The 25,676-nt window shown below is 41.6% G+C and overlaps 2 protein-coding genes and 1 long non-coding RNA gene across 11 annotated transcripts; 2 read left to right on the forward strand and 1 right to left on the reverse strand.

The window, feature by feature from the left end:
* Nucleotides 1-2,971: 2,971 nt before the first annotated feature.
* Nucleotides 2,972-10,304, reverse strand: LOC102077279 (uncharacterized). Its single transcript, XM_025904914.1, has 5 exons — nucleotides 10,242-10,304; nucleotides 7,361-7,407; nucleotides 7,203-7,265; nucleotides 7,056-7,118; nucleotides 2,972-6,897 (listed from the first exon to the last, which is right to left on the reverse strand). Exon 5 carries the CDS (start codon nucleotides 5,492-5,494, stop codon nucleotides 3,668-3,670), a length of 1,827 nt encoding a protein of 608 aa, XP_025760699.1. The 5' UTR covers nucleotides 5,495-6,897; nucleotides 7,056-7,118; nucleotides 7,203-7,265; nucleotides 7,361-7,407; nucleotides 10,242-10,304; the 3' UTR covers nucleotides 2,972-3,667.
* A 439-nt stretch (nucleotides 10,305-10,743) lies between these two features.
* Nucleotides 10,744-13,510, forward strand: LOC109200615 (uncharacterized protein K02A2.6-like). The gene has a single exon (XM_025904915.1). The coding sequence runs from the start codon at nucleotides 10,755-10,757 to the stop codon at nucleotides 12,318-12,320; it is 1,566 nt and encodes a 521-aa protein (XP_025760700.1). The 5' UTR covers nucleotides 10,744-10,754; the 3' UTR covers nucleotides 12,321-13,510.
* A 6,379-nt stretch (nucleotides 13,511-19,889) lies between these two features.
* LOC102076802 (uncharacterized) lies at nucleotides 19,890-24,537 on the forward strand. Of its 9 annotated transcripts, none has more exons than XR_003218315.1 (8): nucleotides 19,890-19,968; nucleotides 21,811-22,006; nucleotides 22,105-22,578; nucleotides 22,696-22,818; nucleotides 23,107-23,242; nucleotides 23,398-23,451; nucleotides 23,692-23,793; nucleotides 23,936-24,537. It is a non-coding gene; the product is annotated as an uncharacterized LOC102076802 (long non-coding RNA). The 9 variants fall into 9 exon arrangements; XR_002060774.2 differs by having other exon boundaries at nucleotides 23,401-23,587; XR_003218316.1 differs by having other exon boundaries at nucleotides 23,401-23,451.
* The last annotated feature ends 1,139 nt before the right edge of the window (nucleotides 24,538-25,676 follow it).

Here is a 25,676-nt window from a genome sequence, read left to right on the forward strand (position 1 = left end):
GAGCTGCTCAGTGCTGTCACAGTCTCATGCATGGGGTGGGAGATGTTGTCCAACAGGGATGACAGCTTAGCCGCCATTCTCCTGTCACTCACCACCTCCACTGGGTCCAGAGGGCATCCTAGAACAGAGCTGGCCCTTCGGATAAGCCTGTTCAGTCTCTTCCTGTCCCCAGCAGAGATGTTGCCGCCCCAGCAGACCACACCGTAAAAGATGGCTGAGGCCACCACAGAGTCATAGAAGGTCTTCAGGAGTGGGCCCTCCACTCCAAACGACCTGAGTCTCCGCAGCAGGTACAGCCTGCTCTGCCCTTTCCTGTAGAGGGCGTCTGAGTTATGAGTCCAGTCCAGTTTGTTGTTCAGATGAACACCAAGGTACCTGTAGCTGTCCACAGCCTCAATGTCCATACCTTGGATGTTCAGTGGTTGCAGTGGAGGATGTTTGTGCCTGCGGAAGTCTACCACCAGCTCCTTGGTTTTACTGGCATTGATCTGGAGGTAGTTCAGCTGGCACCAGTCCACAAAGTCTTGAGTCAGTTCTCTGTACTCCTTGTCGTCCCCATCAGTGATGAGGCCGACTATTGCAGAGTCATCAGAGAACTTCTGCAGGAAGCACTGGGTGGAGTTGTGGGAGAAGTCTGCAGTGTAGATGGTGAAGAGGAACGGAGCCTTCGGAGCTAGAACTGTTCCCTGTGGGGCCCCCGTACTGCAGACGACCCTGTCCGACACACAGCCCTGAGTCCTCACATACTGTGGTCGGTCAGTGAGGTAGTCCAGAATCCAGGTAGTGAGGTGATGGTCCACTCCAGAGTTCTCCAGCTTGTCCTTCAGAACCGAGGGAAGAATAGCGTTGAAGGCACTGGAGAAATCAAAGAACATGATTCTCACAGTGCTCCCAGCGGTCTCCAGGTGAGCGAGGGAACGATGTAGGAGGTGAATGATGGCATCATCCGCTCCAATGCAAGGCTGGTAGGCAAACTGAAGTGGGTCCAGTGATGAGCTCACAAGGCGCCGAAGCTGAGCCAGGACCAACCGCTCCAGGGTCTTCATCAGGTGGGATGTCAGAGCCACCGGCCTGTAGCAGTTGAGGTCCTTGGGGCGTGAAGTTTTTGGCACTGGTACAACACAGGAGGTTTTCCAGAGCTGTGGGACTCGTCCCAGCCTCAGGCTCAGGTTGAAGAGGTGCTCCATCACCCCACACAGTTGGTCCGCGCAGGACCTGACGACCCTTGAGCTGATGCCATCTGGACCCGCTGCCTTCTTGGCTTTAATCCTCCTCAGTTCCCTCCTAACCTGGGTGGTTGAGAGAGACAGGCTGGAGCCTTGTGTTGAGTGTGTATTGGATGCTGTTGTTGGGGGTGGGGAGGAGTGAGCAGGGTGAATAGAGGAGGTGTGAAGTGTCTGAGGTGTCAGAGGTGGAACAGCAGCAGTGGGGGTGGGTGAGTCTGCAGCCGATGTTGGAGACTGCCTCATGGCTGAATCAAATCTGTTGAAGAAATGATTCAGTTCATTTGCCCACCTCACATCCCTCCCAGGCAGAGAGTTCTGATGTTTGTGGCCCGAGATGGTTCTGAGGCCTCTCCAGACTTCACCAACGTTATTTTGCTGAAGCTGGTTCTCCATCTTCTGCCTGTAGCTGTCCTTCCCATTCCTTATCAGTCCCCTCAGCTCTCTCTGCACCCTTTTCAACTCCTCTTTGTCTTTGGATTTGAAGGCCCTCCTCTTCTGCTTGAGGACAGCTTTAATTTCTGGGGTAATCCAAGGTTTGTTGTTGGAGAAACACCGTACAGTCCTGGTAGGTACGGTGTTATCCACACAGAAATTAATATAGTCAGTAATGCATGTAGTAAGGCTGTCGATGTCCTCTCCGTGGTTGTCACAGATCACCTCCCACACAGTCGACTCAAAACAATCCTTAAGAGCCTCCTCGCTCTCCTCCGACCATCTCTGCACTGTGCGGGTGGCTGGTGGCTCCCTGCGCACTAAGGGCTCATACACAGGGACGAGGTGCACCAGGTTATGATCAGATCTGCCCAGGGGAGGGAGAGGTGATGAACTGTATGCCTCTTCTGCATTGGCATACAGTAAGTCCAGTGTTTTATTGTCTCTGGTTGGGCAGGTCACATACTGGGTGAAGGTGGGCAGTGTGGAGTCCAGTGAGGCATGATTGAAGTCCCCTGATATTATGAGAAGGGCTCTCGGAGATTGTGTTTGCAGTCTGCTGACCACAGAGTGGAGAGAGTCACATGCTGCATCCGCATTGGCCGAGGGGGGGACATACGCTGTTATCGCGATAACATGCGAGAATTCCCGGGGCAGGTAGTACGGACGCATGCTAACGGCTAACAGCTCAATGTCTCTGCTGCAGAGTTGTTCTTTCACAGTGATGTGCCCGGGGTTACACCATCTGTCATTCACAAACACTGCCAGTCCCCCTCCTTTCCTCTTACCGCTGTCTCTCGTCCTGTCCGCTCGCAGCAGCTGGAATCCTGGTAGTGTCACGCTTGTGTCCGGAGTTAGCGGTGTTAGCCACGACTCCGTTACCATCATGATGCTACATTGCCGGTACTCCCTCTGTGACCAGGTTAGCGACGTGAGCTCATCCATCTTATTGGGCAAAGATCTTACATTTCCAATAATTATAGAAGGAAGAGATGGTCGATAACGTCTCCTTCTCGGGCGACGGCGCTCCTTCCCAGCACGACACCCCCGTCTTTTCCTCCTCAGCTCGCTGGGAATGTCGGGTCTGTCCGCCGGCAGTACAGCTGCGGGACGTAGCGCTAACAGCTGATCCTTACTGTAAACAAAGGATCCCTGCTCTGGGTCCCCAGACACGGGTGAAAAAAGTAGAAAAAAACTAAGAAAAACGACCAGAACTAACACAAAACGGTAGAACATGGTTGCAGAGTCTAATTACTAATACGTTAGTTATAAAAAATTACGAGAAAAAAAGACAAGAAAGAAAGAGACTCAGAATGAGCAGAGCTGCTGTAACAGGCTGCCGCACACGGGGGGCGCCGGAAGTGAAGAATACCCCAAGGCCTTCTGTTTAAGTTTTGGGAAAGGCTTTCACATAGTCTTTAAACAATGTGTCGGTCTTGTTGGGGAAATGCCACACCTCATCAATAGAAACAAGCTTGTATCCTTTCTCAACAGCTTTTTCAAGCTCAAATGAGACCCATGTACCTTTCAACACCCGTTCACTGTCACTGTGCCCGCATGCAGTGTGCTGGTTCTGGTCTTCAGCGCACATGCTGCAGAGTGGAAACATCAGTTTGCCGTGGCACCTGTAGGGAAGGACGGGGTGAAAAAGCCCTCTTGGTGGCAGTACTGTGCATTTAACAAAACCGAAATAATTTTCTAGCTTGTCAAAGTTGCTGTAAATGATTTGAGGATGTCCTACAGGATAATCTTTTTTAGATTGCACTGTGGGATACAGACTGGTGAAGTCATAGTAAAATATTTTTTCATCACACGCAACCTTGTGGTACAGTTTTAGAGCATTTGTGCAACTGCCAAAAAGGGCGTCTTGGGGATTCAGGCGTTCTGGCTTTCTGTATGTGTGCATGAAAGCTACGACTGCAGGGTCTGTCTGCTTCAAGGCAGCCCATTCGCACTCCCACATCACAACAACGCTCAAACTGTATTGTGATCTCAGTGCATCCACTTTGTCACAAAACATACGATGCAGCAGTCCATAGGACAGGATTTACTTCACTCTCGGGGTAGCATTTAACACATCCGTGGTGAAAACATCCTGCAAATTCGTAAGCCGTGTTACTTGTGTGGTCAAAGCTGTCCACAAAATATGGCCCAACCCGCTGTTCACCTCCTCTGAGAGCGTGTTTTATCACTGTGTTGGTGGTGTGGGACACATATTGAAGCCATTCAATAGAGACATTTGAAAATGTCTTATTCTGTTCAACGTATGCACCGTCATACGTGAGAGCAAGCGTGTCTCTAGGCAGAAACAGTGTTTTATACACTCCCATACTGAATGCAGCCAGGGTGGTGTGCATGAATGGATCAACTTGTGTACAACCCAGCAGAGTGTCACGATATATGGTGCATGCTTTACGCAGGACATCAACATCGTTAACACAGTAGCGCCTGAGTTCAGCCTGAAAATCAAAGGTGTTCTGTGAAGCGGTCTGGTACCATTCCATGAAGCTCGCCTTACCACTTTCAGACATGCGCTCATAGCCATAGAAGGAGGGGTCTGGGTATGGGCCAACATAATACTGGTTATCCCTAGTGTTGAATCTGTGTGGGAAATGGCCCTTCTGGAGGTCTTGAAAACCTAAAGCAGAGGGTATTTTAGCAACACCCATGGGCAAAAAGCTGAACGAATCAATCCATCGCTGGTCATAGTCCGCGTCATGCATCAAAATCACACGGCTCCCTCTCATTGTGACGGTAGGTGTTATATGCTGCTTGACAAAGTACTCCAAAAGTATGTAGTTATCAAAGCCAGATGCGTTATGGGCTATGAATGTGTACCCACGAAACCTCGGGCGTCTGTAATGCTGCACAAACGCCGCCACACATTTTAATGTATTAAATGTGAACTTGTTGCCCTTCAGATCAGACGCACACACAAAGTTGGCCTCATGTTTGCCGTTGTGATACCGTGTCTCAAAATCATATAAAATATATTTATCACAAGGGTTCTGTTGTTCAACAGGCTGTATGAAACACTGATGTTCAGAGTCCCCGGCTAATTTAGGCTCGCGGCAGTGCTCGCATTTAGGCTGGACACATCTGTGTGGTGATTTCTTTGATTCTTTATATGTGACACTGCAACTCATGCAATGCTTCATATTGTCGCACGGTACCATGTTGTGTTTTATTTCTGGTAATTTGTGTTGTTGGTAACAGTGTTGTGATTTGCAGATGCGGTTACAGTCACCGCATTTCACGGTGGGACCTCTGTGGTGGTGACAGAGTGTGAAACATACGTTGCATCTATGTTTACAGCTGTGATAGAGTGGTCTTTCATATGTATTGTAACAAAAATTACACACATAGGCTGCCCCGAGAAAAATTTCAATCAGGTGATAGTGTTCATTGTGTAGGTACATCATTACAGTGTTTGGATTTGGATCATCATGTGTGAAAAAAGTACGCAGGCGTTTACGTCCTGCTGCGTGATAATAGATTACTATCTTAATGTTTAGGTGTTTCTCAAATTTGCCGACATCAGAAAATGATACTGCCTGTGTGTCACATAGACCTACTTGAGCATGTAACTGTTTAGCAGTAGCATGTTTTTCATGCTCGGGGGCTGTTGGGTTTAATGAATGTGCTATGCAAAGGGAGAAGCACAAATTGTTGTGCGTATTGTTTGGTGTGTACAAATGTTTACCCTTCTTTGAGAGAATCTCATCATGAGGGATGTTAGCCAGTTTTAAGCGAACACCGCCGCCGCTACTGTTTTGTGCAACCGTGACAATAAACTCTAATTCATCATCACCGATAGATTCGTCATTATTTTGCATAACTTGTGCTATTTGGTCGAGAAACAGGTCAGGGTCATACTGATCATCAGGATTTATAACAGCTTGAGCATCAGAAGCCAACGAGGGCCCCCGCAGGACCACATTTAGAACACAACCCTGCTGAGATCCTGCCACTGCTCTATCTATCACGTTAGCTAAGCAGCTTCTAACTCTTTCTGGCACTTGTTCTGGATCATCAAGACTTATGTCCCTAAAATCAAGGCGCTTGCGCAGTTCACGGGCGTTGAAATTAGGTATCTCTCTGATGCTAAGCTGACTGTGACTGCCAGACCCCGACTGAACAACGGGCCCGACTGCTGCAGCACCTGTTTGTGAATGGTTAACACTTAAGGAATTTCCATTGTTTGAGGGGCTGTGTGGTGATGCGTCAGCAACAGCAGCAGCAGCAGCAGCAGATGCAGTAGCGTTAGCACCCAGATAAGCATGTGCGCTAGGTGCACCCACCCGTTCAGGGGTGAAAGAAGGCTCAGTAATAAGACAATCATCGGTAGCCTGAGTAACAGCAGTCCGTGCAACAGCAACATCCGTGGCAACGGCCAAATCGGATGTGTTTCGGATGCATGATCACCAGCATCATCAGCAATAGGTTCAGAATGAGTTGGACAAGGACGCTCATTAGACACACCACTGCGTGCTGCAGCGAGACTACTAAGTGTTGCATGCAAAACTTGACAATTGCTTACTAATTGTGCAGCCGCCTGGTTAAAAGCCTCAAACCATTTAGTTCGAGTGGCAGTACCATCATTGTGTTTGAATAATTTACGGGGTGGGTCCATGATGTGGATTTTAAAAGTCACCTATTTAGAATGGTGGTATTAATGAGACGTAATAAACCTGAGGTATTGTTTATTGCCTGCTGGATACTAGTTAGAACCCGTGCTATTTCTTGCAAGTTGCCCCGTGGTGCTTCTTGATCTTGGTTAAGTTTAGCTGCTATTTCTCGTTGATGCTGACTAAGTTTAGCATCGATCAAAGATAATATATAATTTTTTGAAGCATAATGGCTCTGTTCAAAAGTAGAGGGGTTTGCTGCGTTTAAGTATGCATCATATGCCTGTGATATTTGTGAGTCTGTTATGCAACCTTCTTCAAAACCTATGTCTGAATCACTGTTGTTGTATCTGAGACATTCTGGCGTGGCGGGTATGTCATTTATATTGAAATCTGATAGAGTGTACTCAAAAACATCGCTGAAATCACTAGGCAGACACTCACTCGCTGGTATGTGTGGTCCGGTGATGAAGAATTCTTCCGAGTCTCCGATGTTGCCCAAAGGTTGTGGTTTTTCTTGTTGTTGTTCTGGGAGTTCAATATTGCGTAAATATTCCAAAAACATCAAGGGGTCTTCATGGGGCCCATAGTGATAAGGGGTTGTGTGATCGCTGTGGAGATAGACGGGTGTTAGAAACATTATAAATATATATATATATATATATATATGTATATATATACATATATATATATACATACACACACACGGTGTATCATTTCAAAAGCAGGATGTGTTTGGCTCTTTTGATTTATTTATGGCTATACTCACACTTTGTTTTGTGTTATTCCGGATGGCCCCGGTTCTTGACATGATGCGTACTCTGTCTCAGGCCTGTTGTATTAGAACATTTGTAAATATTTAAAACCTTTTTTTTCCTTCAAATTGAATGTCGTGTATAGAGATTTGTATACATACCTAGCGTAAGGCTTGGTCTTATCGCCACCGCTTCTGTAGGTTTTTTTGGACAACTTATTGAACCTGTGCCCGGGGGGGAGGGGGGGGTAAGCACAGTTAATACAAGGTTTAAACAAAACACACACACATATTTAAAACATGTGTAACACTGTATTTACCTAGTGTTTTTTTAGAGGTGTTGTTTGCCCAATATAGCTTTGTGATCCTGTAGAAAGAAAGAGAAATACACATTTTAATGTTACTATGTGTGAAACAGGTAAGATTGCTTCTAAAACATTGAGGCACAAACTGTTTTGTGTGAGCTGATGACTGTTTTTAAAAAAGAAGAAGAAACACAAATCTTGTGTAAGTGGAACGTATGGTGTCCCGTTGTACCGAGTTCCTAAAAATCAGGCTTTTGTTTAGAAAAGAAAACAGTTTGAATATTTTATGATATACTGGTGTATAAATTTAAGAATCCATTAATAGTCTTGTTTTACTTAACATATATGTTGTCCATGTTAAACAGAACACTGTTAGGTTTGCTGCCCGTGATGATGAATGACGTGTTATGCTCTCAACGGTCGATGTAAAGTAGTGAGGGAAAATACAGGGTGTCTGATTAGGGCGTTTTTATATAGGTGGGGCTTGTTTCAGTTGACCTCTGACACGATAAGATAAAAAGGGTAGGATGTAAAGAAGAAAGGTGGAAAGCTTTTTGGGAGTACAGGTAGGAGGTGTAATTGTCTGCCTGTACAGATAAAGGTGTGGGGGTGTAAGCTAAAAGAAAAACCTTTGGAGGTTCAGCTGGACAAGGTTTCAGTTGACCTCTGACATGATAAGATAAGATAAAGGAACTGTTTTGTAATGAAAAACTATGGAACTACTGTTGGGATGTGTGAGTGCTGGGATGCTCTTGATAAGGATGGCTCTTTTTTATGACTTCTTCTGCTGACTGTAGGGGGTCTAACTGTAACCCCCTCTGTCTAACTGTTGCAGAGTTAAGAATATGTAGTTTTAGAAGTATCCCTGTTTATTTCTAAAGGAATACCTGCTGTTTGTGGTATTCTGTTTAAAAACTATTAGCCTCTGTGTCTTTCAGAACGCTAAAGAAAAGTAAAATGCTCCTAAAATCATCTATGTGTGTTTGTGATTAGTAGATAATAATATGGCTTGTTGCATTAAAGGAACATTGGGGTTGATACAGTGCTAGTGTGGCTATGTGTGAATATGTGTTTTTTAGAAGTATCACAGTTTATTTCTAAAAGAATACATGTTGTTTGTTGTGCTCTGTTTAAAACTATTTGCTCCTGTGACTGTTCGAAGCGGTAAAGAAAAAAGCAAAATACTAAATTAAATCCTCTATGTCTAAATACCAGAGCTCTGAGACCTATACAATCCTTCAAAAACAGTTTAATTAAAACACATAATGGTTTCATTAAATAAAACACTATTAAACACATGTAAACTCATATGACCCCCTGAACTCACATGCATGTGCAAAGTACCTGTTCACGCGCACACGCACTCACATGGACGCGGATTGGAAAAGGGGAAGTGAGGGGTGTGGGGGGAAAAGGGGAAGTGGGGTGGGGTGGGGGGGCAAAAAAGTTACCTCTGTATTACTACTATCCCCCTAACCAAAGTATACGTTTTCGTTTTGTGAATAACTTGAACATCTTAGCTCAAACAGCTGCAAAACCTGTTTGGCCGAGACGGAGATATTGAATTCTATAGCATAAAGCCATGAATATGTGTGTCTGAGTCTTCTATCAAAAGTTACACCTATCTTTATCAACATGTACAAAAACGCTTTATTTCGCCAAGACACCGCGTTTCTTACTATTCCATGCATTTGAATGGAGTTCTCGCCCGAAACAAAGTATACGTTTTCATTTTGTGAATAACTTGTAAATCTCAGCTCAAACAGCTGCAAAACCTGTTTTCCCAACACGGGGATATTGAATTCTATAGGATAAAGCCGTAAATATGTGTTGTAATGATAACAGCAAATCCTTATTTGCCTAGTATCATGTGTTAGTTGTTAATACTCCTAGACTGTAGGGGGCGCTAGATAGCTAGGGGGCGCTACCTCGGAGCAGACTGTGATGGCTAAGGTTGTTTTACATGTGAACCACAGTTTGATAAAATACCTTCTCTTCAAGTAATGGTGTCATTCTTAAGAACCCACAACAACATAAAGAAACAAGACATGGTGTCAGAAGATGGACTTGAAGAAAGGTAACGGACTACAATATAGCAGTACCGACGGATCAGCTTAGCAGTGAACGTAGTGTAGCTAACTCGCTGAGGGAGAGAAAAGAGACCTAGCGACGTGAGCATGGACGGCTTACACCCACCACCGATTCTTCAGTTGACTGGAAATGTGGCTGAAAATTGGAGAAGATTTAAGCAACGTTTCACGTTGTACCTGTCAGCAATTGGACTTGACGAGGCAAGTGATAAAAAGCAAGCGTCAGTGTTTTTGCATGTAGTGGGTGATGAGGCACTGGAAGTCTATAATAACTTCACGTTTACTGATGGTGACGGAATGAAGCTGAATAAAATAATGGAGAAGTTTGAGGCTTACTGCATACCTAAGAGAAATGTGACTGTTACGTCTCCTCGAGGGCAGGAGGGAATAACACAACAACTCCGGAAACTCGGTACAGGTGTTAAGAAACAGGTTTAATGGCAGCGCTCCCACAAAATAAATAACCTAAATTCAAACAACAAATGTGGGGGAGAAAGGGACAGTTAGGTTGTGCCAAAAAAATCACCAAAAAGACAAAACCAAAACATAGCTGAGCTACTATCCTAGAAAAAACAAAAACAGAAAGTCCCTAAACCACAACTCAAAACAAGCTCAAAATTACAAGGGTGGCACCAACCTACTTACCTAGTGTTTCTAACAAACAGTCTCTACGTGAGTAAGTGTATGGGGTCCCCAAACTTACCTAGTCCACTTTTACTCCCACCACAACCATCAAACAAAAGAAACACAGCAGAGGAGCTTTACACATGAGCCAAACATTTCAAAGGAGGGAAGAGAGGCCGCACCCAGCCACAGGTGAGTCTCCTTATCAAGGTGTGCACTCCTGGTTTGTCCAATCAGGGTCTCCCTCCTCTAATTAGTTGGACATCCCCAGATTGACATCAGCCTGCAGTCTGCGACCTAAGGGATTAGCAAACAAAAGGAGAGGGAAAAGAAAACATGCAGCCTGCAGACACTTAACAGTGACATTTGAGAGGCACAGATTCTTCACATGTGTACAGAAGACAGGGGAGACAATAGATCAGTATGTCACAGAGCTGCAGAACAGGAGTAAAACATGTGAATTTGGAGGACTGACAGACTCTTTGATAAAAGACAGACTTGTGTGTGGGATTCCAGATAACGGTCTGAGAGAGAGGCTACTGAGAGAGGAAAATCTTGACCTGGAAAAAGCATTAACACTGTGCAGAGCAGCTGAAACAGTGAGGGCACAAGCTAAAGAACTGCTTGGTGACAGCTGCAGAGTGGATGCTGTGAATAAGAACACACACAGAGTCAAAAAGGAGAGTGCTGCTGAAATGAAACTGCAATTGAAATCGCCAGCAAATAGGGACAGAAAAGAAAAGACTTGTGGTCGCTGCGGAATGCAACATCCTCCTAAAAAATGTCCAGCATATGGGAAAAGATGCAATAATTGTAACAAAAATAACCATTATGCTAGGTGCTGCAAAGCTCAAACCCTGAAACAAAGTACAGTCCATGCTGTGGATGAAGAAGACACAGAGGAACTCTATGTAGCTGCAGTGACAGACAATAAGACAGGTGAAAAGGACTGGATAATGACACTCAAAGTGAATGACACACTCATGAAAGTCAAGCTGGATACTGGAGCTCAAGTGAATGTCATATCAGAAGCAGAGTTCAAGAAAATCAGACCTAGACCTAAAATACATGCAACAAAGGTGAAAGTGAGTGGATACTCAGGTGCAGAAATACCTGTGAAAGGAAAATGCATGGTTAAAGTGACACACAAAGACAAGGAGCACACGCTAACATTCATTGTGGTGCCGAAGAATGTGCAGCCTATACTAGGGTTACATGCCTGTGAGAGTCTGAACCTAGTGAAAAGAGTGCTCGTCGTGGAAACTGATGATGACATGGACTATAATGAGTTGATGAAGGAATATGGTGACCTATTTCAGGGACTTGGTTGCCTTGCTGGAGAACACACAATCAGAGTCGATGAAAGTGTAACACCAGTCATTCATCCATGCCGCAAAGTACCATTTGCTCTACAAAAGCCACTAAAAGCCGAGTTGGACAAGATGGAAAACCTGGAAGTGATTGAAAAGATCGATGAACCAACGGAGTGGGTGAGTTCTCTTGTTATTGTGGAGAAAAAGACTGGAAAGCTCAGAGTTTGCATGGATCCTAGAGATCTGAATAGAGCAATAAAGAGAGAACATTTCAAACTACCTACAAGAGAAGAGATAATGTCACAGTTTGCAAAAGCGAAGTACTTTAGCAAGCTAGACGCTTCATCAGGATTTTGGCAACTGAAGCTGGACGAAGCAAGTTCAAAACTGTGCACGTTCAACAGCCCATTTGGCAGGTACAGATTCCGGCGACTGCCGTTTGGCATTGCTTCAGCACCTGAGGTGTATCACAAGACAATACACATGATCTATGAACACCTGGAAGGAGTCGACACGTCAATGGATGACATCATTGTGTGGGGAAGCACAAGAGCTGAACATGACATGAGACTGAGAAATGTTCTTGAAGCAACCAGAAAAGCCAATCTGAAGCTGAACAAAGAGAAATGTCAGCTTGGCGCGAAGGAACTGACATTCGTTGGAGATATCCTGAGCAGTGAAGGCATCAGACCAGATCCTCAAAAGGTGTCTGCAATTGAAAACATGCCGAGGCCGCAATGCAAGAAAGATGTGCAGAGATTTAATGGCATGATAAACTACATGGGAAAATTCATACCCAATCTCTCAGAGAAAATGGCGCCACTGAGACAGCTAACTGAAAAGAGAATCGAATGGGAGTGGGAGCTGCTAGGCCCAGGGGCCTCCTGCTCCACCAGGCCCAGGATCCACCAGCAGCCACTAGGCCCAGGATCCACCAGCAGCCACTAGGCCCAGGATCCTCTAGCAGCCACTAGGCCCAGGATCCTCCAGCAGCTGCTAGGCCCAGGGCCCTCCTACTCCACCAGGCCCAGGATCCACCAGCAGCCACTAGGCCCAGGATCCACCAGCAGCCACTAGGCCCAGGATCCTCCAGCAGCCACTAGGCCCAGGATCCTCCAGCAGCCACTAGGCCCAGGATCCTCCAGCAGCCACTAGGCCCAGGATCCTCCAGCAGCTGCTAGGCCCAGGATCCTCCTGCTCCACCAGGCCCGGGATCCTCCAGCAACCGCTGGGCCCAGGCTCCTCTAGCAAGGCACCAACAAGTAAATCGACAGTGACTTCAACGGGCCATCACAAGGTAATACCAATCTCACCATTTTCAAAATGCCGCCTAAAAAAGCAAACCCAGGAGTTGAAGAGGAGTTGGAGGAGATTAGGAAATCGCTTAATTTCATGTCTGATGAACTGAGCAAAGTGGCTAAACAACAGGGTATGCTATATGACCTAATGGATGAAATAAAACAACTAAAAAACTTGATAAAGGAGAAGGACAAGAAAATAGACGACTTGGAACGGCGACTCGAGGACCTTGAACAGTACACAAGAATGGATGACTTAGTCATAAGTGGACTGGAGACGCAACACCGAACCTACGCCAGAGTAACAGCTGGCGGAGGTAAAGACGGTGAAGATGCCCCGGTAGAGGAGCTGCAAACGCTTGAACAGCAAGTGATAAAATTCCTTCAAACGAAGAACGTAAGTATTCAGAGCCATCATATCGCAGCATGCCACACGCTCCCCAGAAAAGACAGTAAAACAAAGCCAGCAATTATTCTTCGGTTTGTGAGTCGCAAAACAAAGATTGAGTTACTGAAACAGGGAAAGAAACTAAAAGGGACCGGTGTGTATTTAAATGAACATTTAACGAAAAAGACTGCTGAAATTGCAAGACAGGCACGCAGCCTGAGAAAACAAAATAAGATACAAGCGACATGGACGAGGAACTGCAAAGTAATGATAAGACTAAATGGCAATCCTGAAGAAGCGAAAGTTGTGATGATAAGAGAACTCAAAGACTTAGAGCAATATAAATAATCAGGAATCTGCTATGGAATCTATTGGAAAAGTGACAATTGGATAATGAACAATGGGTATGGAAAGTGTTTCTGGCCTTATGGCTCAAAAAACAATGGAAAAAAACAACAACATAAACACATAAATGACAAGTTTGGACACAGATTATAGGTTTCCATTCAGAGATATTGAAGAGGAAGACTTTGATTATGAGAAGGACTGTCAAGGAGGTTATTTTGCCACACACGCTGAGAAGATGAACTTCAAAACATTTAACTATGCAGAGCACAACATGCATGACCCTGAAACTAACACTGACCCAGATAATCACTTCTACAATAACAATAATAGTACTTGTGAGTACTATACAGATGACCAATTTAATATGAATATTAAAATGGCAAATGCATTGTCGGTCATACATTTCAATAGTAGAAGCCTGTATAAAAATTTTTCTAAAATTACGGAATGTTTAAGTAAGTTAAAAAAGTTTAATATAATTGCAATATCAGAAACATGGCTCGATAATGAGAAAGTTAGTGAAATGGGACTGGAAGGATACGAATTATTTACAATGAACAGGGTGAATAAAAAAGGAGGCGGTGTTGCTTTATATGTAGATAAAGTTTTGAAATGTAGTCTGATTGAATGTATGTCAAGCATCATAGATGACGTAATGGAATGTGTTACTATTGAAATCCATGTTGAAAAAGCTAGCAATATAATTATAAGTTGCATCTATAGGACACCAGGATCATGCCTTGAGACATTCAATGAAAAACTTGCTGCTATGTTTAGCAACCTAAATGATAAAAAAGTGCAAATAATTTGTGGTGATTTTAATATAGATTTGCTAAACCCAAACGGACATCAGAAAACAACAGATTTCATCAATACAATGTATAGTAACTCCCTTTTCCCTGTAATTATAAAACCAAGTAGAATAACAATTGATACAGCTACATTGATAGATAATATATTCACAAATAAAATTGACCATGAAATAGTAGGTGGACTTCTTATAACTGATATAAGCGATCATCTTCCTGTTTTTGCAATTTTTCAAAATTATTTTGGGATTAAAACTAAAAAAAAGAATCAAACATTTGATATGATAGGACATAGAACAACAAGAGCCATTGCTGCCCTCCAGGTGGACTTAAAGGAACACAATTGGAATGAGGTTTTTGCAAATGAAGATTCAAGTAGTGCATATGATGCATTCCTATCAACTGTAATTTTACTATATGAAAAACATTGTCCTTTAATGAAAATCGCTAGAAAGCATCACAGATCAAATAAGCCATGGGTCACAAAGGGGATAGAAGATGCATGTAAAAAGAAAAATAATCTATATAAGAGATTCATAAAACAGAGGACAAAAGATGCTGAGATAAAGTACAAGTTATATAAAAATAGATTAGTAAATATTATAAGAACAAGTAAGAAAGAATATTACCACACATTACTGGAGCAAAATAGAAGTAACACACAAGAAACATGGAGGATATTAAATAGCATAATCAAAAAGGGCTCAAAAAATAAGAATTATCCAGACTATTTTAAAAAAGATAAAGATATTGTGCTTGATAAAACTAAAGACATTGTAAATGAATTTAATGATTTCTTTGTAAATGTTGGCTTTAATTTAGCAAAAGAAATTCCAGAGTCAAGAAATAATAATGACCTAAATAAACATATTACTCAGAATGTGTCCTCCATGTTTATTGGTGCTGTAACTCATAGAGAAATAATTAACATTGTGAAGACATTTAAAAATAAAAAGTCCACCGACTGTTTTGGTATTGACATGATGTTAGTTAAGAGTATCATAGAATATATAGTGCAACCTTTCGCATACATTTGTAATCTGTCCTTTCGAACTGGTGTGTTTCCCTCACAAATGAAAATAGCAAAAGTTATTCCAATCCATAAAAACGGAGAGAGATGTCAGTTTACCAATTACAGGCCAATATCACTACTCCCACAGTTCTCAAAAATTTTAGAAAAGTTATTTGTTAATAGACTTGATAAATATATTGAGAAGCATAATCTCCTAAGTGATTACCAATATGGCTTTAGAGTGAAAAGGTCCACTTCGATGGCAGTGATGGAACTTGTAGAAGGGATATCTAATGCAATAGATAATAAGGAATATACTGTTGGTGTTTTTATAGACTTACAAAAGGCGTTTGATACAATTGATCATTCTATATTAATGAATAAACTAGAGAGATATGGCATAAGAGGGATAGCATATAAGTGGATGAAAAGTTACCTGGATGACAGATATCAATATGTTGAAATCAATAATGTAAAATCTAAGCAGTTGAAGGTAACTTGTGGTGTTCCTCAGGGCTCTGTGCTGGGCCCTAAATTATTCATATTATATATAAATGACATATGTAGTGTTTCCAAACTGTTAAAATGTGTATTGTTTGCTGATGATACCACTCTGTATTGCTCAGGTAAAGACCTAGAACAGCTTCTGACTACAGTGGAAAAGGAGTTAAATATATTAAAAAACTGGTTTGATGTAAATAAGTTATCGTTAAATATAAAGAAAACAAAATTGATTATTTTTGGCACTAAACAAATGAAAAATGTATCTAAAATCAGGGTTAATGGAATTGAAATTGAAAGAGTGTATGAAAATAAATTTCTTGGAGTGATAATTGATGATAAGCTGAGCTGGAAGCCTCATATAAATCATGTGACAACAAAAATGTCAAAAACCATTGCTATTCTCTACAAAACAAAGCATGTCCTGAACAAAAAATCATTATACACACTTTATTGTTCTCTGCTGCTTCCATATATGACTTATTGTCTGGAGATATGGGGTAATGCATATAAAACAAATACTCTTCCTATTTTCAAGTTACAAAAAAGAGCTATAAGAATTATAAATCAATCAAACTATATAGAACCAACTAACATTTTGTTTATTAATCTGAATACCCTAAAATTTTATGATTTAGTCGAATATAAAATGGCACAGATAATGTATAAAGCACAAAATAACTTGCTTTGCCGCAGTATTCAGAAGCTGTTTAAAGTCAGAGAGAGTCAATATGACTTAAGGGGAACAGATGTCTTTAAAAAAAACAAGATAAGGACAAACATAAAGCAGAGATGTGTTTCTGTTAGAGGAGTTAACCTGTGGAATAGTTATGACAGTGATTTAAAAAGGTGTAGTTCATTTTCCTTGTTTAAAAACATGTTTAAAAATAGAGTATTAGAAAAATATATTAATCAAGAATGAAAAGAGCAAAAATAATAATTCTGAAACTCTTGATTGTTTTGCTTTGATGTAGTTATCTAAGGTGGAAAGTTTTTTTGTTTGTTTGTTTGTTTGTTTTTGCTTTGCTTTGTTTTATTCTTTGCTTCGAGCCCTGTGTACAGGAGCTGTATGCAAAAGATTTTTTGTTAAAAGGGTTGGCATAATAAGCAAATGCTTCAGCCAATACCTTTGATTAGCCTTGTCTCATGATTTTTTGCTTTGTGGTAATCTTTATTTTGTATTCTGTATTCACTGAGATATTTAAATGCTAATCAATAAAATCAATCAATCAATCAATCGAATCATGAACATGAGAAAGCGTGGCGTGACTTGAAAGATCTGCTTACAAAGGAACCAGTTCTGAAGTTTTATGATCCGATGAGACCTATTAAGATCTCATCAGATGCATCACAGAGTGGGCTTGGAGCTGTTCTTCTGCAGAAGTATGATGAGTGGTAGCCTGTTGCATATGCATCGCGATCCATGACAGATGCAGAGACAAGATATGCACAGATTGAAAAAGAACTGCTCAGCATAACATACGCCTGTGAGAGATTTCACCAGTTTGTGTCCGGGCAGGCCATCAGTGTTGAAACTGATCACAAGCCACTGATAGCATTGTTCCAAAAACCACTAAATGACTGTCCGCTGAGAATCCAAAAAATGATGATCCGGCTGCAACGTTACACGCTTAACGTGATGTACACACCTGGCAAGCTGATGTACACAGCTGACACATTATCCAGAGCTGTTGATCCGAATGAGCCAGCAAACACCAAGATGGATGATGATGTAAGGGCATATGTGAGCATGGTCACAAGTGCACTTCCTGTTGCAGAAGGGAAGATGGAGCTCATAAGAACGGAGACAAGCGAAGATGGAACGTTACAAGCACTGCGCAAAACCATCATAGATGGATGGCCCAGCTGTAAGCAAAGCTGCTCACCTGTAATTCAAGAGTATTGGAACTGCAGAGCAGAACTGTCTGTAGTGGATGATGTGGTGTTCAAGGGAAGTAAAATTGTCATCCCAAAGAGCCTGCGGGGAGAGATGCTCAAAAAGATACACGCAGGGCATCTAGGCATGGAAAAATGTAAAAGGAGAGCACGTGAGGTGATGTACTGGCCACGGATTAATCAGGATGTGACAAATGAAGTATCGAACTGTTCAACATGTCTGACATATCAAGCAAGCAATCCTGCTGAGCCACTAAAGCCACACCCAGTGCCAGACCGACCATATCAGAAAGTGGGGGCTGACCTCTTTGTGTCTGGAGGAAAGGACTATATTGTGGTCACAGACTACTACTCTTTGTATCCGGAAGTATGTAGACTGCAAACAACAACAGCAGAGGCTGTAATCACGTCTATGAAAGCCGTATTTGCACGACACGGTGTGCCAAGTGAAGTGTTCACAGACAATGGACCACAATTCTCCAATATTAGGTTTGGACAGTTTGCCAAAGAATGGGACTTTGTTCACACAACATCAAGCCCGCACTACCCGCAATCTAATGGACTAGTGGAAAAGTCCGTCCAAACCGTGAAGAGGCTGATGAGTAAGGCAAGAGACAGTGGTGCTGACTTCTACCAAAGCCTGCTAGTATACCGCACAACGCCACTTGAGTGTGGTATGTCACCAGCACAGCTTCTTATGGGACGACGCCTGAGATCAAACCTGCCCATTCAGGATAATCTGCTTAAAACAAAAGAGGGAAACAGCGTGAAGAAGTTTAAGGAGCAACAAAAAGCAAAGCAGAAGTTCTATTATGACAGAGGAACGAAAAACTTACCTGAACTGTATGCTGGGGATCAAGTGAGATTCAAGGACAAAACCAGCACATGGGCACAGAAAGCGACTGTTCTAAAGAAAGATCAACCACGATCATACATCATTCAGACAGAAGACGGAGCTATGCTGAGAAGAAATCGCAGAGATCTTCTTAAGGGACCAGTAGTAGTGGAGCAGAGGTTGGAGGCTGCTGAACAACCCCAACACACACATGAGACACTATCACCTGAAACACCTGCACATACACAAGAACAAACACTGAGAAGATCTGTAAGACAAGTGAAGCCACCTATGAGACTGATTGAACAGATGTAATGTGTTGACATGTTGTTTGGAAGATAATGTCATAGTATCTTTGCAAGTTGCACTATGTTTGGTTACTAGTGTTGAATGGACCATAATTGTTGAAAACCAGTTGTGTTGTTAACGTTACATTGACAAAGCCTGGTTTAACAAGTAAAAAACAAATAGAGACTGTTTATGTTTGTGAAAGTAGGTATGTTATTTTATTGTTGAAAAAAAAGGAAGATGTAATGATAACAGCAAATCCTTATTTGCCTAGTATCATGTGTTAGTTGTTAATACTCCTAGACTGTAGGGGGCGCTAGATAGCTAGGGGGCGCTACCTCGGAGCAGACTGTGATGGCTAAGATTGTTTTACATGTGAACCACAGTTCGATAAAATACCTTCTCTTCAAGTAATGGTGTCATTCTTAAGAACCCACAACAACATAAAGAAACAAGACATGTGTGTCTGCGTCTTTTATCAAAAGTTACAGCTATCTTCATGAAGTTGTACAAAAACGCTTTGTTTCGCCAAGACAGCGCATTTCTTACTATTCCATGCATTTGAATGGCGTTCTCGCCCGAAACAAAGTACAAGTTTTCATTTTGTGAATAACTTGAACATCTTAGCTCAAACAGCTGCAAGACGTGTTTTCCCAACACGGCAACACGTTCTCACTCCCAACTCGTCAAATGTGTGACGCATGGTCAGGCTCCCTCTGCTTCACTTAGAATTGACGTGCAGGGTCCTCTCACTGAATACTATAGAGCTCCCTAAACGTTGTTTATTGACGACAAGAGATTGCCGCGGAAGAGCTTGTTGTCCGTATATTTATACATTTCCGAAATCACATTGTAGTGACGTGTACTGAACACAATATATTATATAAAGTAAACAACTACCTGAGAAACAGCAGATACAGCAGCTAAATTAATTATAGGCTATTACTTTTGTATCGTTTATTGCATTTATGGAGGGAGAGGTGTATGCTGGGTAATGGCACAGCTAGCCACTGGGTGACTTTATTCACCCGCTTCGGCTGTTATCAGTCCATACAATGGGCGTTATTAGCAGAAATCAGTCCCATAGATATGTGCCATCTCCACCTGCTAGATTGTTCAGAAGGTTGTTATCATCCATCCAGATGGAGGATCACTGACAGGAGCGTGGAAGACTCCAGAATCCACTCTGGGTGGAATCCGGTGGATACAGCAGTGTTACAGGTAAGACCATTTAAACGGACAGCATTTATAGAATGACTATTAAAAGTCAGCGAGTGTCAATAATGTTAATGTGGTTATGTTAGTAATACACCGAGTGCTAATATAACAGCTTTAAGATGCATTTGTAGATATTATTACGTGTTTTACCGTCTTTATGGTGCTAGCTTAAAGTTACGGTGTAAACGTTAGCTTATATTGTAGTAAAGCTGTTACTGTTTAAACGATGTTGGGACAGAAATATTAGCTTCTGTAATGACTGATGAAGTTACTAGTTAATAAAGTTTCCAGTAAAGTGATTAATCGCAGCCACAGATTAACAGTAAATATCTCGATTAGCTTCAATGCATCTGTAATAAATATGTGCACGTTTCAGTGCTTCGTTTAAACTGTATGATACTTATACTGACCCAGGGTCAGTGTAAAATACAATCCTAGCTGTGTGAACAAAGCCTGGCTCTTTTAATCCTGCATGACAAACCTCAGGATGCAGGTTTTTATTACTCTTTCCTGCTGGCACACCTGTCACACCTGAGAGTCAGCTAGAAACTTACAGTGACGTGGAAAATCATGCAAAGACTGCCAGACTCTGTAATACTGTAAATGATCAGTGACTCAGGTTAACACTAAACTTTAAACAGTACCTCTGTGTCTCTGTGTGTGCTGAACATCTGGAATCAGATTGAGTCAGGCTGCATCAGCTGAATCTGTTATTTGTAAATATCAATATTTTTTATTCAGGTGTGGGGATAATATGTAAGACTGCAGTGAAGCGATGCGCCAGATTAATCCCTGGCCAAAGGTATCGTACTTAAATCAGACTACTGATCCAGCCACATCAGCCTTTTGTGAGGTCTGTTTAAAGTAGACTTAAAATGAACTCCAGGTTCCTGAGAGGTGGACTGTGAGCACAGAAACACATGTTCATACATACAGCTGTAGCAAGCTTACATTAATTTTAAATAGATTTGTTACTCTGATGTCTGTCTCTCTGTTAGTCCTCTGACAGACTGGTGACCTGTCCAGGTTTGCTCTACCTATGACTACTGGGACAGGCTTTGGCTCCTGTAATAGAAATTTTCTATTATTCTCATTTAAAGTATTTAAGTGCTTATGCATATGCTTAGTTGTGATACTGTTATAGACTGTTCAGTGAAAGTTTCTAAAACTAGATGAACTTACTTCAGCGTCAGCAGTTTGAGAAAACAACTCCCTTTACAGGTGCTGATAAGGCCAAGGGCACAAAACAGCATAACCATTGATCTGTTAGGTTTCATAACAAGGCACGTGAAGTGTGGTATGATCAGATGTAACTTCCTCCCTCTTCCTTGGAATGCACAAAGGAGTAGGAGCACGACTTCTGTGGCAGAGCTGACATGATTGTGAACTGTGATGTTTGATGTGTGTTGGCTCTCCTGCGTGCAGTAATAAATAGCTTGATCACAGCTCTTTCTGTGTTGCAGACTTTATTTACAAAATTCCATGATACCCCCCCACCCTCCCACTGTGAACCTGAATTGAATATTCAGAAGACATTTGTTTAAATAGCTCTAGAAATCTGAGCTGTTGGTGTGGTAATAATATTAGAGCTGGCAATCTTTCTTACTGAATCTCTACTGTGAGTCATGTTACCTGAGATTAATTCTATGTTTACCTGACAGCCTGGACAAATGTGCTGTGTGAAGGATGTAAATCAAATCAGAGCTTAACTGCTTACATTTAAGGAGCCTGGTCATATTTAATTATAATATGAACCAATGATTTTCTGATTGCTGATTCTAAGAGAGTCTTTGTGGAAATCCTGTTTGGCTTTTTGTCATTTTAATTCTCTTTTCTGTTTTCCAGAACAGTTCTCCACAGTCACTGTCCACATGGGTCAGTGGGACCAAGAAGCACTCTGCTAATGTGTGGACTCTGACCAGCAACATCCAGCAAGACCCAGACAGCGTTTTCTATCTCCCTGCTGGAGTTTTTTTGTTTGTCTGTGACTGGAGAGTCAGATTTTTGTTGAGGCTGGAGGAACAGCCTCACACTTGCAGAGGTAAGTCAGTTTGCAGAGATCCCTCCCACCCTGGCTTTTATGTGCTAGATTTCTTATCTGAAACAGTAACATTTCAGTGACTGCTGCTTATACCACAGGTTAATACACTCTACTGATCCCTGATGGGAGAATCTTCACCTCTGCCAACAAAGAAGCCTGGTGGATATTTGTTTGCAGTCTGATGATGGGACATCATGCTCTGCATCTTCAAAGTTTGTCTCTTGATTATTATTCATACACAGTAATGTGAAGCATGCTTATATCTAGTATAACTGGACCAACCTGGTGCTCTTCATTTATGGAGGCTGTTGAGTCTGAATGTTGGATGTTGTGTATCTCGTGTTCTCTGGGCTTTGTTGTCCTCAGTCTTTTTGCAGGATCAGAAAACAAAACCAGGAGGCACGTAAATGTTTCTTCTCCAATTGGATGATGATAAGACTGTGACATGGGATGCCACCTTTAGTCTTGTGATGAAGCAAAGCTCAGGAAGAAGTGTGATTAAATGGTACCCACATGTGTGCTGCTGAGAAGGATGTACAGGGGCACCTGCAGCCAAATCCAAGCCTCCTCAGGTTAGTTGTAGTTGCAGAATGCTTTAGGACCGAGACAGCTGAGGCATCAAATGTTTGATTAAAGCGATGAAAAAGAGAAGTTTCTTCCCTGTAATTGTCACTTTTTAAAATCTTTAGCAACTTCAAGTCTGTCAGCGTGCTGAGGTCACAGAAACAAGAAAAGCAGCTTGACTTCAGAGTGTTGTTTACAGTTTTCTGTCATCATGATCTCCCCTGAAGTTTATCACTATTATACAAGCAGTAAGTCCACAGTACTGTAATGAAGATTCAGACTTTGGTCACAGTTGCATAATATTTCAATAATATACAATTTTTTGTAATTCATATTTTTTCTGTTAATTAAAAATTTACTTTGTGAAATTTGTATTTGAGATTGCAGAATGTGACAATATATTTTTGTTCAATATTTAATTTCTTTCAGTTGCAATTGTTAAATGAAATATATATATATATCTATATCTATATATATATATATATATATATATGTGTGTATATATTCTGATCTATGCTACTGATCTATGCTCACAGATGGTGATGGTGTGGAGAGACAGTGGTGTTTCCTCAGAAGAACTAGCAGAGTCACAAAGGACACGAGTCCATCTCACCCCCTTGACTTGCTGACTGATGCTCGTCTGCACTGCACAGAGGAAATCAACTGACCGAGGTTTGTCCAGTGCAGTGTTATGAAATGTATATTTGTTTTATGCTTACAGATTTGTTTTTCTTAACAGAGGCTCTGCAGAGGTTAGACAAAGCAGAGAAAATATGTGCTTTACATTTCACTGTGATTTATTGAGATATTTGTTGCCTGATGTTCAGCAGGAATGGAGAAATGGAATCAAAGGGAGAAGTTTTTGATGTTTTTGTAATGATGTAAGTAAATCTCCAGTTTCTGAGTGAGGGAGAGAGGAGTCATCATCCAGGTAAAGTGACGTGGATCAGTGGATACACTTGTCTCCCCTTTAAAGGAGACACTCTTAGAGAGAGACGATCCGAGTCATCATAAAATGTTAGTGCTTTCAAATACACAAACATTTTTAAAGGACAAAATCGAACATCCCACTTTGACTGTAATACAATTAAATCTTTGCATGTGTGTTTTCAAACTCTCAGATGGGCAGGATATCACTATTGGACTGTCTAACCTGCAGGAGCAGCACTGAATGACCACCACACATGAGCATGTTCCTGCAACATTCAGCAGCTTTGCTTTTGGTAAGTAGAGTTACCTAACTACAGTAACTATAAACACATGCCATCCATTTCTAACGGCCTGGTTACTTCCTGTCAGTTATTTTAGAAACCATGTGGTCACCTGACCTAACACTGTTTCTTCTTCTTCCCCTTAATGTTGAAGTGTCAAATGTCAAACAGCTGGAGAGGAGACTAAACCAGTGTACTGGGATGTTTCACCAACACGTGCCAGACGCTGTAACTTCATGGTTTCATCACCAGAGACAGCCCCGCCCACCTCAGGACCTCGCCATTGATCATGATGATTATAATAATGACAGCGAGCGGAACTAAAACTGTAAAAATCCATGACCAGAATGTTTAGATGCTTTCTAATTATTAATGAATACTGAGAGCCTCTTTCTGTGTTTTGTCTGTTTTGTTTTGTTTTTTACCTCATTTGTTACTAACAAAGTTCACCAAACTCACACAGTTTACATTCTGTATGTTTCCATCTTTACCAGCCACACTCTACCCGCAATTAAGCAAATAATCCTTAGAAATCGTCGTTTTTCTCTTTTGTAATTGATGATAATTCAGTGAATATACTGCGCTGCTTCCTTTTATTGCATCACACATTGCTTTAAGTTTTTCAGTGTCCAGTTATTTTTTTACTGCTGTTTGAATTCTCTGCATGTTTGACCCTGTAGGCTGTTTAATGGACTGCTTGTCTTGTAACCGCTGCCTGTTTTTGACTAAAGATTTGGATTTCTGACTTTAACACAGCCTCTGCGTGTCCTCTCTTTGTGTCCTCGTCCTCTGTGAATGTGTTGCATGTGTCACAGATTCATTTTATTAACAGCTTTCCCACAGTGAGTTGCATCAGCATTCATTCACAGCACATTTCAGAAGGATTCAGATTAATACAGTGATCTTATAGTCAGAATTATCCTGACAGACTGCCACTGTAAATTATCTTTCATCAGGTCAATTTTAAAGTTCAGTATTTCAAAGCAGGCATTATGAAGAATCATATTGGCATTAGGACTGTACCAATATGTACTAACAAAGTCAAAGTTTTTTAATTATGCTAGAATATTGGAAGACAATCAACTTTTAGTGTTTTCTGCATATTAATTATACTGAAATAGAGATGGTGACCCTAACTGTACAGAAGCACTAAACAACTGACAATCTAACAGACATTATTGGCCTGAGCCGTCATGCACAGTGAGTCTGATGCTATGCTGTGAGAGTCTGATAAGCATGTTTCTGGTCAGTTTGGAAGAAATAACATCACAATGTTGATCTTTTTTTCAATATTCCTTTTACAACAAACTGTGATCAAAGCTACTTATGTTCACAGCATGTAATAATACTGACAGTCCAGGGCATTGTGGTCTGTTGAGCTAGGGTTAGGGTTAGGGTTAACAATTCAGACATATGTAATCAATCTCTTGCTGGATATAACAAACACCTAGGAATTCATATTATAATTTGATTTTCATGAAATATTCATATTCAGTATCAGTCATTTTATATTATAACCATGTATCCACCCAGGCTCATGGTGGGGCAGGGCTCTGTCCTGGGATGCTTGAGTACAAGGTAATGTACACCCTGACCAGGTATCCAGTCTGTCACAGTTGTTTTCAATATTTGGTTCTAAAATATGAGTGAAAACAAAAATCCAACTAGGATTCTTGCATATGATGGGTGAAGTCTGTCTTTGACTGTATTGTCCAGCTGATCCATCAAACCCCCAGCAGGTGAACCTTATTCATGACATGGTAACAATGTAAAAAATTAAACAGAAACAGTCTAAATGTAAAGTGCATTCTAAACTCCTCTTCAATAAATTATATGCAAAGAGTCATTCAGGACTGTAAAACGTGAACTACAGAACCCAGAGTCTTCATCATTAA

The sequence above is a fragment of the Oreochromis niloticus genome, unplaced genomic scaffold, assembly GCF_001858045.2.
Source record: "Oreochromis niloticus isolate F11D_XX unplaced genomic scaffold, O_niloticus_UMD_NMBU tig00007567_pilon, whole genome shotgun sequence".
Lineage (NCBI taxonomy): Eukaryota > Metazoa > Chordata > Actinopteri > Cichliformes > Cichlidae > Oreochromis > Oreochromis niloticus.